Source organism: Saimiri boliviensis, chromosome 20 (genome assembly GCF_048565385.1).
Source record: "Saimiri boliviensis isolate mSaiBol1 chromosome 20, mSaiBol1.pri, whole genome shotgun sequence".
Lineage (NCBI taxonomy): Eukaryota > Metazoa > Chordata > Mammalia > Primates > Cebidae > Saimiri > Saimiri boliviensis.
The window spans coordinates 26838321-26855294 of NC_133468.1; the positions used below are offsets into that span (position 1 = coordinate 26838321).

The 16974-nt window shown below is 52.9% G+C and overlaps 1 protein-coding gene across 4 annotated transcripts in view; it reads left to right on the forward strand.

Annotated features, from left to right (window-relative positions):
• The window catches only part of SDK1 (sidekick cell adhesion molecule 1), a 948273-nt gene that overhangs the window by 831083 nt on the left and 100216 nt on the right, over positions 1-16974 (forward strand). For all 4 annotated transcript variants that reach the window (XM_039460606.2, XM_074390484.1, XM_074390483.1 and 1 more), the window contains 3 exons: positions 1817-2011; positions 4643-4844; positions 14303-14406. In XM_039460606.2, coding sequence (XP_039316540.2) covers positions 1817-2011; positions 4643-4844; positions 14303-14406 — 501 coding nt within the window. The remainder of the gene's footprint in view (positions 1-1816; positions 2012-4642; positions 4845-14302; positions 14407-16974) is intronic.

Genomic DNA, 16974 nt, shown 5'->3' on the forward strand with positions numbered 1-16974 from the left:
CGTGGCAGACTCCCTACTCTCACTACGAATGGGTAGGGCACGGCGGGGGGGGGGGGGAAGGGAGGCCTGGGGGAAGAGCTGGCCCTCTCCCTACTGTCACTATACAGAGGAGGGGGGAAGGGGAGGCCTGGGGGAAGAGCTGGCCGCCATCTCTATGCTGCCTTCAGTATTTCAGTGACTGGGAAGGAACAGCGTTCTAGCAGGGATACCCTTGTCAGAGGCCTAAGGCCAGCAGGGCCACATCCAGGAAGTCTCAGGACACCTGGTCCCCATCGTGGGGAGGACAGCCTGTCTGTTGGAGGTGAGGCAGTGGCTGTGATGGCCACTCTGGCAACCTCAGTTCAGGGTCCTGCAGACACCTGGTCTTGGGCCTAGAGATGGCAGCGCCATGGGCAGGGCAGGGTGTGTGTCCCTGGTCTGCGTGGTGGTGATTAGGATGCTGATGGTGACTGGTGATGCCTGGGGCCTGATGCGAGGATGCTCTTGAAGTCTGACCTTCCAGATGGCAGGCTGAGGAGGAGCTCATTAAACTCTTGGATGAGTAACAAGGTACAGGAGCTGGGAGGATGCCCGTGAGCTCAGTTGCCCACAAGCCAGAGACCCAAGAGCAGGAAGAACAGAGAGAGGGAAGAGTTCACCCAAGCAGAGGCCAAGAGGAAGAGCAGAGAGAGGGAGGGTTCACCCAGAGCAGAGGCCAAGATCATGGTTCACCCGAGCAGAGGCTGACAGGAAGAGCAGAGAGAGGGCAGGGTCCACCCCAAGCAGAGGCCAAGAGCAGTGTTCACCAGAGCAGAGACCAAGAGCAGGGGCCAAGAGCTACAGGCAGGTGGTGTGGGGTTGCCCTGCAACTCCTCTCCATACAGGGTGAGCCCCCTGCACAGAGGCCGCTCCACAAAGACGCAGCCCTGTCGAGGCCAGAGTGCAGCTTTTGTTTAACTCCAACAGTTGAGCTGTCATTAATTTTGTTAGAAGCCACAGCACCCCATCCGTTCTGGTTTTAATCAGCACAGGTCGCCAGTCCACATGTTGTCTGCGAGCCAGGGACGGTGTGGACAAGGCCCGTCCACACACCAGTGGGGGAGGCCTGGGGCGGCCAGTGGAGAGGGGTGATCATTAATAAGGAATGTCTGGTCAACCCCAAGCCCATCCTAAGAGAAACTTAAGGAGCCAGGAGCCTTCCCTCAACTAGGAAGCCCGGGGGGATTCTGTAAGCAGAGCTGCCCTGGTAGGGCTGCTCAGGAGGGGTGGGGCCACAGAAGGGGCTGAATGGCTGCTGGGCTCCCAGGAGGAAGCTGGGGATCAGAGGTGCAGGCAGACAGGGAAGAGGGAGGAGGGAAGAAGGAGTTGCAAGTGTGGGGCTGCTGTCCTGTCTGCGCAGGCCATGCTGCTGTTGGCAAGAATTAAAGGACTTCCTAAGAGAAAGGGGGAGGGCCGGCCTGCAGGAGGGAGGGAAAGGCAGGGACTGAGAAGCCACAGCCCTCTGCAGCTCCATGGGGAGCAGGGTGGGACCAGGTCCTTGTGGCATGCTCGCCAAGTGCTGGTGTCCTCAGGAAAGATGAACCCGTGTTCACCCCTTCTTCCCATGAAGGATGGAGGGGGAAACAAGCTTCAGGGGAAATTCCACGCAGGGCCCACCATTCATCATGGCCACGAGACTGCCCTTTCCATGCACAGGCAGTGACCTCCAGCAACAGAGAAGAGACAGATGGCCTTGCCAGGGTTTCTACTCCAAGGGCCAGCATGGGTATGGGCGCAGGATGTCCCTGTACCATGGGTGAGTGACTCAGTGGCTATCTTCTATGCCACCTGCCTGCAGGGTACCAGATCGCCTACCGCCTGGCCAGCAGCAGCCCCCACACCTTCACCACCGTGGAGGTTGGTGCCACAGTGAGGCAGTTCACAGCCACCGACCTGGCCCCGGAGTCCGCATATATCTTCAGGCTGTCTGCTAAGACGAGGCAGGGCTGGGGGGAGCCGCTGGAGGCCACCGTCATCACCACCGAGAAGAGAGGTAAGACCTGTGGGGACCCAGGGATGCTGTGGACGTGGCAGGTGCTGCTTCCTCAGTCAGACCTTCCGGGGTCTTCGGGTACCTGGGAGGCTTCAGCCTTCCCTTCAGAGAAAGAGAAGCGACATGAGCATTTACGAAACACCCAGTAGCCCAAGACGGAGCTGGATATGCTGTCCAACAGCATCGTATGTCACACCTTCAGCCTCATGCCTGCTCTCTCAGACACGTGAGCTTCGCAGTGACACCTTCAGCCTCACACCTCTCTCAGACACGTGAGATGGTCTCAGGTTGAAGGAGAGCAACGTTGCTCTCAGAGGCTGAGTACCTGGGGCAAGGCTGCACAGTCACCACGTTTCAGGATGAGCTCCCTGAAGGCAGCCCCCGGTCTCTGATATTAAAGCCGTATCACCCGTTGAGCAGGTTCTCAGTAAGTAAGTTGTCCAAACAGCTGAATTCCCGCTGAGAACTGCCAGGCGAGCAGGGCTCTATTCCACACACAAGGGGCGGGGGGGCAGGTGCTCCGTGCACTGCACTTGGCTTATCCTCCCTGGAGCCCAGGGAGCAGTGTGGCATTAGCTCTGTTTTTTACCAAAGAAGAGACGGTGGAATCTGAGAGAGTTTTACTAATTTGCTCAGACACACAGCTGTGGAGCTGAGATTTGGACCCCCCTCTGACACCGTGAGGCCAGCTCTTCCCGTGAAAGTCTATAGCAGGCGCCCTTCTCAGTGGGATTCATGCCTGTCCTCAGACCTTGCATCGTCCAGGGTTGATGCCACAGAACCCTCACCTCCACAGCCCTGGCTCCCATTCCAGGTCCTGACATCACAGCCAGACCCAGGGACCTTGTGGGAATGAGGACAGGGTGGGGGAGCTTCCAGGCACCCCTGTAGGGACACTTGGAGCACAGAGCTCTGACCTCTCTCCTATTTTTGTTTTTTTATTTTTGAAACAAGGTCTTGCTCTGTTGCCCAGGCTGGAGTGCAGCGATGTGATCGTAGGTCACTGCAGCCTGGAATGCCTGGGCTCAAGCAGTGCTCCCTCCTCAGCCCCAAAGTAGCTGGGACTACAGACACGCACCACCACGCCCTGCTAACTATGTTCTGTAGAGACAGAGTCTTGCCTTGATACCCATCTTGGCCTCCCAAAGTGCTGGGGTTATAAGCGTAAGCCACCATATGAGGCTAATTATTTTAATTTTTGTGGAGATGGGGAGTGGGTCTTACTATGTTGCCCAGGCTGGTCTCCAGCTCCTGGGCTTAAGCAGTCCTCCAGCCTCAGCCTCTCAAAGCTCTGTGATTGCAGGCATGAGTTCCCAAGTTCAGTCCCCCCACAGCATTCAATGAAAGCACGTCCCCTCCATGACCATTACCACCATCACTATTATTATTAATTATTAATGCTATTAGTTGGAGGGATGGAAGCCCTCAGTCACCACAGACACCTAAGCTGCTTTTGCAGCATGAAGCACATGGAAGAGATGCCCTATGAAGGGGCACTCCCATCTTCCTGCTGTCACCCTCGGTATCAGCACTCGGGGCTGTCGGCATCTCAGGAAGATGGTAATGACACTCCCAAGCAGACATTCTGACTTCATTTTCCAGTATACTCATGCAGTTTTATGGTTCATTTTTCTTAAGCATTGACTGTGCCCCTCCCGTGAGCCAGGAATGTGTGCAGGTGCGTCACAGACGTGGTCTCACAGCGGGTCCTCTTATTTCCCCGCGTCCCACTCCACAGCCCCACCCTACACCATGGCACCTGATTATCGGGCCCAGAGATTTCAGAGATTTCCCACCAGGGCCCCCATCCTCTGTTCTCATGGCTCAGGGAGAGGGAATCCAAGAGACTTGCTAGTTACCGCTGAGTCCAGGAAGGGGCCTTTGAAACAGGAGACCCTGGGCCACCTTCCCGGAGGCCAGGAGAAATCATGCGGCCAGGGTGCGTGCTTGCAGAGGGAGGCGAGTGCTGATGAAGTGAGACGGACGCACTCCTCCCACGCCCGCCACTGCGGGCCAGCAATCAATTGCCGCTTTACGCACGCCACACATTCTAATCAGAATCAATAATCTTCATGATAAACAATTAAACAATTATTCCTTCCGCTGCGGAGCTTCTCTGCTGAAATCGATGGAGTGCAGAGGCCCAGCAGCGCCAGATGATGGGCACTCCAGGCCGAGCCTGGCCCTGGGCACCCCGCAGCCCCTGTCCAAGCTACTGCAGACATTAGAGGCAGTGACAGCCCAGAGCAGCACTGAGTAGGGGCTGTAGATGCTTCAGGCTCTGCGTGACTGTGGCGGGGAGAAAATTCAGCATTAAAGGTAGACTGAGCCCAGCATCAGAAAAAGAGAGACCAAAGGGACCACAGGGCTTGGAGCAGCCCCAAGCCCCTGCGACCCCACCTGTCATCACAGACACAGTGCCTGGTGGTCTGGTGGCCCCGAGACTCCTGTGCAGCTTTGCTCCTATGTGTCGGCCTCTGCAAGGAAGGGACTGGCTTCAGCCTGTCCTTTGCATTCAGGCAGCTCTCATGGGTGGGCAGTCAGCCCTGTACAGCGGTGTAGCCTCCTGGGGATCCTCCTTGGGAAGGGCAGCCTCTCACATGCCCCTGGTCTGTCCTTGTTTGGTTGCAGAGCGGCCGGCACCCCCCAGAGAACTCCTGGTGCCCCAGGCAGAAGTGACCGCACGCAGCCTCCAGCTCCAGTGGGTTCCAGGCAGCGATGGGGCCTCCCCTATCCGGTACTTCACGGTGCAGGTGCGAGAGCTGCCCCGGGGGGAGTGGCAGACCTTCTCCTCATCCATCAGCCACGAGGCCACAGCCTGCGTCGTCGAAAGGTACTGAGAAGGCAGGAGGACATCACTGGGGAACCAGGTCCTGGCCACCTCCAACCAGCTCCTATCTAGATAGTGGGGAGTCTGTGTGGGGCAAGCAGGCACACCCTTGAGGGCACAGGCCCCCTTTTACTTTGACATTCCCCATGCTGGGAACCCCAGAACTCCCTGGTCCTGGAGCCACTTCCAAGGACCCACTTCCAGCCCTTTCCAGCCCCTTCCAGGAGTCTGCTCTTCCAGCTGTGCAGGGCTGGTTTGAACACCCCAGGACCCAGGGATTGGTGAGGCAGAGGTGATGGGGGGCTGGATGTAGGGGCTCGAGTCTTAGCCCTTTCCAAGGCTGGCACTGGGGAGGGGAGCATGTGGAGGAGGGTAGGGTCAGCCTTGGGTGTCCTGGGCTGGAGGGACGTTGCTTTCCTTTGCATTCTCAAAAGCAGCAGGGAGATGGATGGTGCCAGGAATGCTGTGCTTCCTTTGTGATGGCTGACTGGAAGATAGGAGGGCGTGCCTGGGGCAAGACAAGAATCTGTCCACTCACCCAGTTCCCAGTTATTTAGTGGACCGCTGCTCTCAGCATGGGAGAGGGTTGTGCTGATGGTAGCAGCGGTATCCTGAGGGTCCCCCAGGGTCCTCATGGCTGCAGTTACAGGTCCACCCACTCTTTACAGCCAAAGGAACTGCCACCATTGCACAAACAGGCGCCCTAGGGCTCTGAAGCCACCCCAGGAGTCCCGCACCCTCACTGTGTGCCCTGCCCAGGCTCTCCTGGGGCATGTTGGGTTTATAGGCCCTGCCCGGGCAAGGCCACCCGGGACACCTGCCTTGTGCTTCTCATCTGCCTGGAGTTTGGTCACTTGTCACTGAGCTCACACTCCAGGCTGGGGAGCAGGGCTCTTGGAGTGAGTCCAGTGTCCAAGAACTCTGGAGCCTGCATCAGCGCCTAAGAGGGTAGAGGGGCCGAGACGGTGTCTCCAGGCTAGCTGAGCTTCTTCTTTCTCTCAGGTGGTCACACAGGTCAGCTTTACATTCCTGCAGTCATCCCGTAAGTGGAGACCATGACCTACTCTACAGAGGAAGACCAAGGCCAGAAAAGTTGGTCGCTTGCACATAGCCCCCACCCAGCCTCCGTGGCACCCAGCCGGCCTCATCTTTGAGGCTGCCTGGCTCAGCCCTGCCCGGCTAAACCTGAACATAGGGAGGGAGGCAGGTCCCAGGTGAAGCCCCTGGCAGCTCCTCATAATACCACCCTCACCCTGTCCCGCCCTGCCCTAGGGACAAAATTCAGGCTTTAGAGTGAGGCCTGATTGGAGTTGGGTGTCACTAGTCCTAGATGTGACAATGGTGGGGATCAAAGAGAAGAGAAGCCCCCCAAAACTCCCATCCCAGGCTTAAGGACCTAGCCCCTCCCAAGGCTGGCATTGGAGAGGATGGAGGCGAAACACTTGTTCAGGTGGGGTGACCCAGTGGGCGTGTTGGGACAGGGCTGGAACTGTGCAGGCTCAGCCTGGCTTCTGCCACTTGCCGTTGAGTGATCTGGGACAGGTGATGGGTTCTTAGGTATCTCTGGCTCTCTGGAGTTTGAGTTGTGAGGTTTGTAGATAATGATAAGGCCCTGGGAACAGTCACTGTGGATGCCAATATCACCTTTGCCACCCCAACACAGTGTTCCCAGGAGGTGCGGCTAGGTGTCAAACGGAAATCCTGACCAGAGTCCCTGAGCAGCCCAAAGCAGGTCACATGCACCCTCAGGAACTCATGCTGTGGCTCCCAGGCCCCCACTGGAGACCACAGACCAAGAAGGACAGCTCAGCCCTCTGCAGCCCCAAAGGACCCACCCTGGCACCCTCTCCAGTCTCATGGTCCAAGCAGTCCTCTGCTCTCCTGAAAACTGAGGTGGAATGGTCCCTACGCACAGAGCTTGTTTCCAGCAGGTCACTGCCTGGCCTTCCACTTGCAGGGCACAGCATCTGGTGAGGTCCATATGGAGGCAGGTTGAAAGTTAGCAAAGCTGTTCCATTCCCACAACTATGGTTATGCCCCTCATGTTAGGAGAGCGGGGCTGCAGCAGCTCTGGCTGGACGTCCCCTCTGATGTTGTCTTTCCCTTGTGATCTAGTCACTTAGCTTCCAGAAGGTTAACGCTTTGACAGGACTTCAACACGACCACCACCACCGTCATCCTCATCACCATCATCATTGCCAGGATCCCCTCATCCCATCTGGAGTCTGTCATTTTCAACACCACTTCCACGTGTCATTTCATATGATGTTCATAACCACCATGTGGACATACAGATCAGACTTCTCACCATCCCCATTTTACACACGCAGACATTGAGGCAGAGATACCTTAAGTAACGCATATGCTGGTGCCTCAACTTCTCTAAATAGAAGAGATATTTCCTGAGGTGTTTGTAGCTATCACATTCCATGAGCCAGAAGTCAAGGCTTCATAGACACAATCCATGTTCTGCATTTAATTTACAAGGGTCTGCAATATCTGGAAACCCAGTGTGTGTGCATCTGAACACCAAGCTCTCCGCAGTCAGCCTCCCTTAGTAGCCACGTGGCCTTGGAAAAGTCCCACCCTTGGCTGACTGCTGGGACTTTGTCTTCACATCTGTGAAAGGCAGGGCTGGAGCAGAGATCCTGCTGTTCCTTCCATCTCTGTGAGTCCAAGGTTTGCCTCATTACTGACCGCCAGCAAACTGGCAGCCAAGAAATAAGGCAATTGAAATAGTCAGACTGTCCGCCAGGTTCCTGCCAGCATCCCACTTACCCTTAGAGTAACAGCAAAGGACCTCGAGAAGCACGACCATCATTCCTCCAGAGGAAGGCACTCCTAGTTATAGACAGCATCCTCCCAGAGTCCTGGAATTCTCCCGGCACAGCCCCGAGGTCAGGGGAGTGTGGCTGGGTGCGCCCAGCCTGACTTAGTAAACCACACTAGATGCTTAGCTTAATTGGCAGTGTGCTCACAGATAGAAACAACCGCATCCTTTGTGTAACCACCTGAAAGAAGGAAAAAAATATCCAGCCACTTTTCCTGAAGGCTTCTGAAACCAAACAGACTAATTGTGTGCCAGGGACTTCATGTTGGAAAGGAGAGGCCCATGTTTCAGGACCGACAGTTTAATTTGATATAGGAGAGACCGTTGTCAATTTCCTAATGAGCCAGAACTAGGACAAATGCTTCCTCTGCCTATCAATAGAGAAGATGTCACAGGAAAATCCCAGGAAAGTGGTATTTTGGACACTGGCACAGTAAAATCTCCCTTCCTGTTTAATAATCCTGACGGCTACATTTTACTTTCACCAGTTGCATAAAATCTGCTAGTATCCAAAAAACATAAAGAGTTTAACTGTCTAAATTTGGTGACCATGACTGCATCCAGGGACTATGGGTCTAGACCCCCAGGAAGAGGGGTTGGGTTTGAGACGTGTTCAGGCATTGCCAGTGCCTAATTGGGGATTGAAGTTGTGAGATGGGGTAGCCTCCCACAGAAGTGCAGTAGAGAGGAAGAAGAGAGGGGCTCTGAGCACAGTGTGACTTGGAGGTTCTGGATGTCACTTTAGGACAGAGCAGTGGCCGCATGGGCTCAGCAGGTGGCCGTGCATCCGGGTAGTGATGGGCTTGGCCCCTCCTCTGAGCCCTACCGTGGGATAGGTGCAGTGGGTCCAAACAGAAGACAGAAAACCCCAGAGGGAATTAGCACAGAAAACAGCAGGGATTAAATGACTGTCAGCACGCCAGCACTAGCTCCATTCAGATGACTTGTTTTTTTTCTTTTTCCATATAATGTAATTTTAAAAAGCACCAGTATTTAAGAATCAGATGAGCTAGGCACCATTGCTCACACCTGTAATCCCAGCACTTACAGAGGCCAAGGCGGGTGGATCACCTGAGATCAGGAGTTCCAGATCAGCCTGACCAATATGGCGAAACCCCATCTCTATAAAAACACAACAATCAGCCAGGTGTGGTGCCATGCACCTGTAGTCCCAGCTACTTGGGAGGCTGAGACAGGAGAATTGCTGGAACCTGGGCAGCGGAGCTTGCAGTGAGCCGAGATCATGCCTCTGCACTCCAACCTGGGCGGCAGAGCAAGATTCCATCTCCAAAAAAAAAGAATCAGATGAACTTGGGCAGGGATATTTTACATGAGCTTGATATTCTTTGCGATGCAGTAGTGATGTCTGAGTCTTCTTGTTAATTTATTTGGTTGGTTGGTTTGTTTTTGTCTGTCACCTGGGCTGGAGTACAAGAGCTGGGTCATTGCTCACGGCAGCCTCCACCTCCCGGGCTCAAGACACCCTCCTGTTTCAGCCTCCTGGGCAGCCAGGACTACATGTATATGCTATCATGGCCAGCTAATGCTTTAATTTTTTTATTTTTTTATTTTAATTTTTTAGAGATAAGGTCTCACTATGTTGCCCAAGCTGGTCTCAAACTCCTAGCCTCAAGTGATATTCTCACCTCCACTTCCCAAAGTACTGAATTACAGGCATGAGCTACCATGCCTGGCCCATAGTGAATTCTTAATAAACATTTTTAGTGCTTTCCAGATAAGTAAATAAAGACATCAGTGAATCGCTTTAAAAAGATGCTCAGCACTCATCCATTTTATATTAGAACCAAAATGCATGAATGGAGCTCCTCCTGTTTAAGACTGTGGCTGGGCATGGTGGCTCACACCTGTAATCCCAGTACTTTGGGAGGCTGAGGCGGGTGGATCATGAAGTCAAAAGATCGAGACCATACTGGCCAACATGGTGAAACCCTGTCTCTACTAAAATACAAAAATTAGCCAGGCGTGGTGATGCATGCCTGTAGTCCCAGCTACTCGGGAGGCTGAGGCAGGAGAATTGCTTGAACCCAAAAGGCAAAGGTTGCAGTGGGCCAAGATTGCACCACTGCACTCCAGCCTGGTGAGAGTGAGACTCCATCTCTCTGCATTTAGCTCTGAGGGAGGAAAATGGAACTTCAGCTACGTCCTTCCCTGACACCCATTCCAGAACACTTTGGCTGTGGAGGTCAAGTTCGTGTGTATGATTTAGCCATTCCAGGCAGTACGTGTACAAACTGACTTTCTAAATATATTGATCATTGATTTGGGGTAGCAAGAGTTCTGATAGCAAGTTTGGATAGTGAGGATCCTGTGTTATCCAAATTATTTATTTCCTGAGTTTGGGATGATTAGAAGAAAGAGGTTAGATGGCAGATGTGATCTCAAAAATATCCCTTCGTCTATCCAGTTTCTGAGTTTGTACGTGGAGACTTGGGAGGTGAGGCATGGGGAAAAGCAGAGGCCCGGGGAGGTAGCAGGCAGCATTGATGGGTTCTTGGGTACAAGGGAGGGCTCCAGGGTGCGGGAGTCAGAGAAAGCCTTCAGGAAGACAGGAAAGAGCACATCACATGTATTCACTGCCTGCTGTGTGCCAGGATCTGTGCAACTCCATGAGGATGGGTGGTGTGATGACATTTTCACAACAGTTCTGGAAGCCCGGGTGCTGCTCTCTCTGTTTCCATAGCCAAATACAGCTTGGCTCTGAGAAACTGACCGCTCCAGTGAGTAGTGGCAGAGCCAGTGTTGGAATTCTGCTTGGCCCACTCCAAAGCAGAGGTTTGAGCTGGCCTGGCAGCATGAACAGAGTGCAGAATTGGGGGGAATTAGAAGGGTTGCAGGAAGGTGTTTCTGCATCCTGTGTGCATTTGTTCTTCTATTGTGGAGACACCAAAGTCCTGCTCTGCCACAGTAGGGAGCATGGCAGGAGCAATGGAGGTAGGGGTCTCAAGGATCAGACGTTTGAGCTGGGAGGTAGACCAGTCGTCCACAGGAGCAGTGCTGCAGGGAGATAAAGAGGCAGGTTAGGGTGAATGCACAGAGGATGCTACCGTCTGGGATCACAAAACCAGGAGAGGGGATGATAGTGCCTCCCTCTGTGTGTCTCATTTGGGCGGTGGGGCTGCTGCTCCCTTAGCTGCTGGAGCTGCTTTCCGCCGGGTCTCGGGTCTCGGGGCACTGGCGTCGCTTCTGCCGAGAGGGTTAACTCCCGCAGATCTGCACTTTGTGTTCCCTGCAGCTCTCAGAGACACTTCATCAATCCTCGTTGAAGTGAGCCCAGCAAAACACAGGCCTCACACTAGGAACTCTGCTCTCTGTCCTCCTGCACACCCAACCCTATTTGTCTGGGAGCCGGGCTGATGTGTCCAGCCACCTGACACACACTTACAGCACACTGCGTGTGCCCGGCTCAGCACCAGACCCAGGCAGGACAGTGGAGAAAGAGGGGCTTCAAGGAGCTTGCAGTGTGGCTCCAAACCCCCCAAATTGTAGCAAAGTGTGAAATTCTAAATGGTGTGGTGCTGAATACAACTGCAAATCAGTGCCAGAGGCCAGCGAGAAAAATAAATAAATAAACATAATTACAAATAAATAAACAAGTAAACAAATCATTTCTGTAACACCTACTGTGTTCCAGATACGACGCTAGTATTTACATGTCCTCATAGGCACCCCTCCCACTGCCGCGCTGAGAAACTTCAGAGATGGGGAATAGCATACTCACTCAGGTCTGCCTTCTGCAGATCTGCCTAGCACCTCTTGGGTGTTCTTGGCTCTTGGGGTACAGCAGAAAAGGAGGCTGACTCAGTCCCTGTCCTTGTGGATGTCCCTGTTCACCTAGCAGGTGGACAAGGCAGGGAGATCACATCCTCGTGGATGTCCTGTAAAGACAGACAGGCAGTCGTCAAGGAAATGTCACCCATTGTGATGCAGAAGATGAAGGGAAGGAACAAGGTGCAGGGGACAGCCATCTAAGCAGATATTTACGGATCCATAGGAACAGCTGATCCTTCGCGAGCTTGCACCACGTGCCTGACTCTGCTGAGTGCTTCACCTGAGTTTAAGCCTCACACTGGTTTCACAATGCCTGTGCTATTATCAGCCCAGATAAGGAAACTGAGGCAAAGTATGCTGTCCAAGGTTAACTGGGAGGTAGAAGCCAGGTGGTTTGACTTCATGCTTCATGTTCCTAATGCTCACTGTGCTGCCTCCTGGTACAGGAAGAGAAGGAGCCAGTGGGGCTACAGTAAGCCATGCGGGTAGACAAGGCTGGGAGGCCACAGGAGGCCACATAACGTGGTTATCACCCAGACAAGACAAAGTAACCTCTAGGATGTAGGAGCAGAGGGAAAATTGTTTTAACTTAGCAAAGGTTGTCTCCCAGAAACCTGGAGCAAAGGTCATTTTTATGGCTGGACTTTAGAAGCATCTCCATTAAAGCTGGGACCAAGGCCAGCTGCCTCCTGTGGCTGTTTTTCTATTGTGGATGCTAAGTGCAGAGGGGCTGAGACGTGCCTGCAGTCAGGGACTGGAAAGTAGCATGACCAGACCAGGTTCTGGAGAGCTGCAGTGGAAAGGCATGCCTTGAGGTGTGAGCTGGTAGAGAAACACTGTAATCTGATATTAAGCAGGACAGTGACATGAAAGCAGCAATAGAATCTGATCATGATTTCCAGAAATGGTTTTCAGTTTTCTAAAAAGCAGAATCCTTCCCTTAAACCAAATATGACCCAGGCCGAATGCATAAACCCAGTGAGCATAGAGATGCTGCTAGCTGATGTGGGCCGTGTGGGGCTCAGGACTTCAGAGGGCTTTGGAGTCCTGAGGGTCCACAGGGCTCCTTTTGAAAACCACTGGTTTACAGATTCCACTGGATGGGAGGACAGAAGATTGGTTTTCAGGTGATGAGGGCGTCAGCTTAGAGTGATCATTGAGGAGATTTTAGATGTGGGGTATATGGGTTGAGAGTCCTGAAGCACCCCAAGTTTCCTGCAAACTGAAAGGAGGCTGGAGCCCTCACCTGATGCAGAGCCACTGCCTGCCGGGGAGAATAAGAGAGCAGCTTTCTCACTTGCTCATTCTGAAGTCACGTGAAGGGCATCTGAGAGAAGCCAGCCAGCCAGTGACTGAGCATGCACGGGCTGTAGGGTGGGTCCGTGACCGACTGGGGCTTGACCAAGATCCCAGCGTCATGTGCACACAACAGTGTGGCTGAAGGCTTAGTCTAAGGAATGGCATGGGACTTGGCACAGGAGACCCATTGCCTGTAGAATGGCTGGACGGAGGGAGGGAGGGAAGGAAGTGAGGGATGGAGGGAAGGGAGGGAAAAAGGGAAGGAAGGGAGGGAGGGAGGGAGGAAGGGGAGAAGGAAGGAAGGAAGGAAGGAAGGAAGAGAAGGGAAAAGGAAGGAGGGAAGGAAGGAAAGAGGGAAGGGAGAAAAAGGGAGAGAAAGAAGAAAGGAGGGAAGGCAGTAGTGAAGAAAGGAAGGAGGGAAGGAGAAAGGGAAGGAAGGTGGAAGGGAGAGGAGGAAGGAGGGAAGGAAGAAGAAAGGAAGGAAAGAGGGAAGGGAGACGTACAAGGAAGGAGGGAGGGGAGGGAGGAATGAAGAAAGGTAGGAGAGAAGAAGGGAAGGGAAGAAAGGAAGGAAGGAAAGTGGGAAGGCAGGAAGGGAGAGAAGGAAAGAAGGAGGGAAGGGAGGGAGGGAGGGAAGAAGGGACAGAAGGAAGGTGGGTGGGCAGATGGAAGTAGGCCTGCATTGGTAACACGAAAAGGCACCTCGGGGAAGCCTTAGTGCTGTTGACATCTTCGAAGGTCCGGGGGCATTTTTCACTTGGATGGTTGCCAGGGATGTGGTCTTATGTAAAGTGACATGTGAATGTTGCCATTTACTAGTCCTCCAGCAGTGGGCCTCAGTTTTATCATCCTAAAAATGGGAATAATTATGCCTCCTTTCACAGAGCTCACACGGGTTGAAAGGGGTTGTGCTTGCCATGCGCCTGGCACCATGTCAGCCCCAGTGAACAGCAGGGATGTGGGGCTGGTGGGTCTTTGCCTGCAGCCAGACAGGTGGTGGACGTTGGAGAGGCCCTCAAGGCTGGGCCTGGCCAGTAAAGAGCGCCAGGAGGACAAAGCATGAGACATAGACGGGAACTCGCTTTATACTCCAGATCAGCACAAGGGCCCCAGAAGTCAGCTCTTCCTGAGAAATTCCCGACATTCCTTGGGGAGCAGTGCTGACTGGAGTGCCAGGGCAGCTCCAGTGAGGAGTTGGCAGTGCCTCCCCAAGGAGCCCTGCGCAGAATCTCCCCCGGGCCAGGATGCCCTGCACTCACTGCCCTCTGTGCAGCTCCTTTCTCCCTGAGGATTACGGTGGCCCAGGTGTCCAAGGGCTTCTCCCAAGACAGATTCAGGGTCCCCTTGAAGCCCCTGTTCACTGCACCTGGGAAGTGACTGGGTCTGAGTCAAGAACAGCCTCCCCGCTAACAGACACGCACAGGAGCCTAGAGTCTCAGGACAGGGGAGGGATTTGCCCCTTTTCCCAAGGCTTTGCCAGGGGCGCCTGAGGGCAGGGCAGAGTGGCAGGGCCCCAGCAGTCACGGTCTCTTCCACATTGCAGGCTGAGGCCCTTCACCTCCTACAAGCTGCGCCTGAAAGCCACCAATGACATTGGGGACAGCGACTTCAGTTCGGAGACAGAGGCAGTGACCACGCTGCAGGATGGTGAGCAACCCAGGGCACAGACCACATTCCTGGCCACTGCCCCTGGACCCTAGGACACTGAGGCCCCACTGTCGTCTTGAGCCAGGAAGGGGTCACCAGGGAGTGGTGGCAAGCAGTAGAATTCCATTAGTGACAGGCAGCTTGGAGGGTTTCCGCACAGCCTGTGATCATAAATCAAGGCTTCAAGGGCTTCCAGATGGAATGGAAGTTTCTTTGATTGGCTTCCAAAGCCCCTACTATCCATTAGCATCCCAGAAATTGAATAATTGATAGGGCCATTAAAAATAAATGTCAGCGGGTAGCTGGGTTTTAAGAGATTTTCCCAATTTTTCTCATTCTCGAGCCACTCTTTGGCAACAATGCAGGTAAGTGATAGGAAGTGAGGTCTCCTCCGAGCTCCAGGTGGCGTTTTCACCCGTTCCATCCCACCTCTGTGGCACTGGGCCTAAAGATGGATTGTCCTTCTGTGTGGTCCAGGCCTGTGGTGAGCCCAGGAGGCAGCTCTATCACCCACATCCAGCCGTGATCACAGGATGGGTGGGATGGAAAAGAATGGATGGTGGGTAATAGCTCAGCTCCCAGGCTGGAAACCAAGCACTTAGTTCACCCAGCAGTGCTTCATTATCATTCCCTCAGCCTACCCCCAAAGCACTGTCTTTACCATTTAACGCTCCAGTGGAAGAATTTTCCAATACACCAGTTTCCAACTGGCTCGCTCTGTGACCTCGCATCTTCAGTTCTGCTCTCTCGATGACCTGGAAGTGTGGTTTCTCCCACACAGGCCTCCCTGGACCTCAGGGACCAGCAAAGGGGTTGAGCAAACCATTCCCAGCTTCTCAATAACTCACAGAGGCTATTTTGCTGCAAACCCTGTACTCCCAGCAGACCAGAACCTACAAGGGGCTCCAACAGGCCCTAGGTGTGCTTACAGGAAAACCATGCCTGCCCCTAGAGAAACACTGGCTGGCTTTTATGGCTCCTGCCTCTCACCCAACTCTTTGCTGAGCCTGAATCCTAGGAATTTGTCGGAGCCCTAGGGGAAGCCAGTGAGGAAGAGAGGAGCTGCTCTGGGTATATGGAGTGGTCCAAGGCCTTAGTGAATGGGCCCTGGGGAGCTGGGATTAGCCCCAGGAGCTCACTGTCCAAGAGTCCCACATCCTCGAAATGTTGAGAAAAAAAAAAAATTAAAGAAGTATAATGTAACTCTGTATTTGTTTGGAGAGTATTATGACATCGTACAATTTATAGGTTGCTCAAGAGAGCTCCTACAGTTATAACAATGTTACAAATGCATAACATTGTACAAATGTACAACAATGTATAACATTTGTTACAAATGTATAACATTGTTATATAACAATGTTACAAATTATAACATTATAAGAGGTCTTATGAGTAACCTAGAAAGGATTTAAGGTATTCAGGAGGATGTATGCAGGCTACATGCAAATTCTGCACCACCTTATGGTAGCAAACCTGGAGGCCAAGGCTACTTGTAATTGGAAAAGCCTTTCCAGTTAATCTGCTTAAAGCGGGGACCAATTTCACACTCAACCACAAGGGAAAGGCTTTGCAGGAACTAAATTACAAAACAAAAACTATATAAATGCATTCATGTTAACCTTACCTTTAACACAATTGAGATAATGTTTGCAACTAAGCACTAAATCTTAGAATCAAGAACAAAACCCCACACTAGCTGATACTGCTGTGGTAACCTCTCTGACAGATTGTGTGAGAGCGAAGTGCAGCAGCCTCCTTTTACCTTCAGGGCACCATCCAAAAGGACCATTTATGAAAAAAAGAACCATTTATGAAAAAAATATTCAAGAGGCCTTTCTTATCCTTTGATATTCAAATCAGACTTTGATACGCCTATCTGGTCATCGCCTTGCCTGGGATGTGCAGTTTCTCTTTGCAATGGATTTGCATTGTATTTGTGTTGTGTTGTCTTGCACTATCTAGAGACTGACAGGCACAGACTCTCCAGGGGGTGGGGAACCCTTGGCAAGATAGGGAGAGTCCTCTGAGTATGCGGGCGGTTTACTGATGAAGTTTCTTTTTACAGTGATTTCTACTTCCCTGCATAACCTTAAAACTCGAGGACATTGAGAACTCCCTATAATGGAACTGCTGTGTCACCAGGGCTGTCAGGAAACTGGCTAGAGGGCCCACCACTAAGCTGGAACAACATGGGTTGAGGGGAGCTGGAGGGAGACCTGTCCCTAAAGCAGAATGGGGAGGGTGGAGGTGTGACTGACGCAGGCACTGCCAGGCCTAGAAAAGAATCACAGAGTAGGTGATTCTCTGTGCTGAGTGGAGAGGTGTCTGCTAGATGCACAAGTGGACCTATGGGAAGAACATCCTCATTCAGTTCAAGTAAATATGGACTGGACGCAGAATGTGTGTCAGGCTTCTGCTGGGCCTCAGCGATCTGGGGAGGCATAAGATTTCAGTTCAGTATGCCCAGATAGGACCGCATATATTCGGAGGGAGTAGAGGAGACAGGAAAGAAGGGCACAGAAGACCTCCTGGATGTGGCAGATGACAAGAAGTTTAGTTTGGCCA